Genomic DNA, 2,830 nt, shown 5'->3' on the forward strand with positions numbered 1-2,830 from the left:
TGAAGGAAATAATGTACTTGTTATATAAAAACAAAAAACTTTTTGTAGGTTGTATCCTTGAGAATGGCATGAGGGCCGAAACGTTGGAGAATTTTAAAGAATAAAAGTTGAGAGAAAAAAATCGATCAAAATTGTGTAAATTGATAATGAACTAAACCACTCTCAAACAATCATATATAAAAAATAATTAATCTAAAATTCATATAGTTACTATTATTATCATATTTTTTTATATCTCTTTTTTGTATTATTTTTCATTTTTCATAATACTTTTATATCTCTTTCTTGTATACGCGATGTATATAAAATAGAAATAAAACCGTTGACGGTCACCTCCCCCTCCAGTCATGTACGCGCATGTAAGAACTTGAACAAGTAGGTGGTCCTAATTTCTTCTTTACTAATTTATTATCATTTATCACTATTTTCCGTCCTTTAGTGTGTTAAATTTTGTTTTCTCAAATCTATTTCACACCATCCTTGAAGAATGATGTCAAAACTGGAGGATTAAAATAAATCCCACCAAATCACATTTACCCTTCGTCATAAACCCATGACTTCTCCCCCCCCCCTTTCCCAGTATCCTTTAATAATACCCCACTCATTCCTGACTATTACAACATTTACTAGTCTAACGGTCTAAACTTCCAATCCATTACAAAAGACTGATCAACATGATTATTATAAGGCCTATCTGGACATACGGAGTTGAGCTTTGAGGCCATACTAAACCATCAAATTCCTTCCGAATCCAATCCTTAATGCTCCTTACTTTGTCACAAATCAAGTCGTACATCAGGACCTCAATGTCCCATATGTTGACGATTTGGCCAAAACCAGATACCAATCCTTTCATAATAAACTTCCCAACCACCCAAACCTACTGGTTTCTAACCTGGCTTCTCCTTCATTACTTAATTATCCTCCTAGGCGTCTGAAAAGAAGATAGCCTCCGGATCTTCTCCTCTAGATATGTTATTGGATTTCTATCAATGGATAGATTATCCACATGTTTGTATCATGTCATTATATAACTTACAGCAAATTTACTTGATATTTATATTTTCATACAGTTGTAAATAACAATCAATTATTAAAAAACAATCTACTTTACTTTTTTTACGTGTTATTCCGTCTCCAATACATTTTTAACCTTACAGTTTACATAATTTTTTATATTCTTATCATTGTTTATTTTATATTAATACTATTTTATTTCTTCCTTTTTTTTAATTATACATAATTTTCTTAATTTTTTTTTTGTATCTTATTATCTCACAATGTCAAATTGTTCTTCGTTGTTTTTGTATCTTTTTAGCCCTGATGAAGCTCTCTACAAAGTGGGGCGAAACGTCGGAAAAAAATAGTTGTTAACTATTTTTGTTTCTCTTTCTATAGCAACCCTGACCATCTTCTTTATTATTTTAAGTTAAAAAAAAGTTTTAATTGATATTCCCAAAGCCTACTAAGCATTACTATTCTAATTTAAGTTCCAATCATTATTAAAATCATATAACATCCATTTCGAGCATTCTAAGGTGCATGAATTTTTTCAAAATATATGGACACTTATAAACATTCTAAAAATAATGACCTTGATTTTTTTTTTTTCAGATGTAGTAATGAGGTAACAACATAAATGATCTCGACAACTTACGAAATATGGTTGCTGTGAGTATCCGTTTATCTAACTATTAACAGATATATTTGTTGGTATTGATTTATGATGACTAGTAAATGATAATTATGCAAAATATACAGACTGGCCTAAAGAGGAATCTAATTCATATAGATTAGAAGTTTCGCTTAAGGTTTAATGTATACGTGTAGCAGTACTGTATATATTTGCTAGATAGCATTTTTAAGTTATTAAACAAATTTAAAGGTCATTATTTAGGTCATTAATACAAGATGTAAAGAATAGAGAATAAAAAAAAATTATTTTGGCCTTGTTCTAAAATTAAATACCATAGGCTTCAGTATTAGGATTGTATTAAACCAAAACAAGATTTTTAGTTCGACTAGCGATTTAACTGAGTGATAAATACGCAGGTTGCGACCACAATTTTATGAACATATTCCCTATCCGTGTAAATATTTTTTCTTAATATTTCATGTCGATGTTTTAAATTATATTTTTACCCCTGTCGGACAGATCCGCTTCCTTGGACTCCATCTGGACAAACGATTAACCTGGAATCCTCACACAAGACTGAAAAGACAGGAAACTGCACGTCGATTTCGACTATTACAGCACTTACTAGACAAACGGTCTAAACTTCCAACTTATTACAAAAGACTGATGTACATGACTATAATAAGGCCAATCTGGACATACGGAGTTGAGCTTTGGGGTTCCACTAAACCTTCGAATTCCTCTCGTATCCAATCCTTCGTAAAATTCTCAATGCTCCTTACTCTATCATACATAAAGACCTTATCGTTCCCTATGTAACCGATCTAGCCAGAACCAGGTATCACTCCTTTCATTATTAACTCCCTAACCATCCGAACCCACTAGTTTCCAATCTTGCTTCCTCTTCCATTCCTGACAATCCTCCGAGGCGCCTGAAAAGAAGGTTCATTAGAGTGCTACCAATGGTTAGCTTTTCTACACGCCTGTATAACTCCATAATAACATAATTTACTAATCTGGATTATCTCTCTAGGAAGTCTGGTGAGTCAATTTATTTAAAAATTTTTGAGGTTAATGACTTCCATTTTTGAATGAATTATTTATTAATTATTCTTGACATTGTACAAGCATAAAACTGAACCACGAATTCAATTTTGAAAACCCAAAAATAATAGATACAGCACAAAATACAAA

At 31.6% G+C, this 2,830-nt stretch overlaps 1 protein-coding gene across 4 annotated transcripts in view; it reads left to right on the forward strand.

Moving 5' to 3' along the window:
- The window catches only part of LOC106680394 (TWiK family of potassium channels protein 18), a 39,672-nt gene that overhangs the window by 5,510 nt on the left and 31,332 nt on the right, over nt 1-2,830 (forward strand). For 3 of the 4 annotated variants that reach the window (XM_014420087.2, XM_024358494.2, XM_067046574.1), the window contains exon 2: nt 1,615-1,671. In XM_014420087.2, coding sequence (XP_014275573.1) covers nt 1,640-1,671 — 32 coding nt within the window. In that variant the 5' untranslated portion in view covers nt 1,615-1,639. Of the gene's footprint in view, nt 1-1,614; nt 1,672-2,830 lie in introns of those variants that run through there. The other variant, XM_014420091.3, reaches the window with a different exon arrangement.

This window comes from Halyomorpha halys, unplaced genomic scaffold (assembly GCF_000696795.3).
Source record: "Halyomorpha halys isolate HHAL.00 unplaced genomic scaffold, Hhal_1.1 Scaffold258.1, whole genome shotgun sequence".
Lineage (NCBI taxonomy): Eukaryota > Metazoa > Arthropoda > Insecta > Hemiptera > Pentatomidae > Halyomorpha > Halyomorpha halys.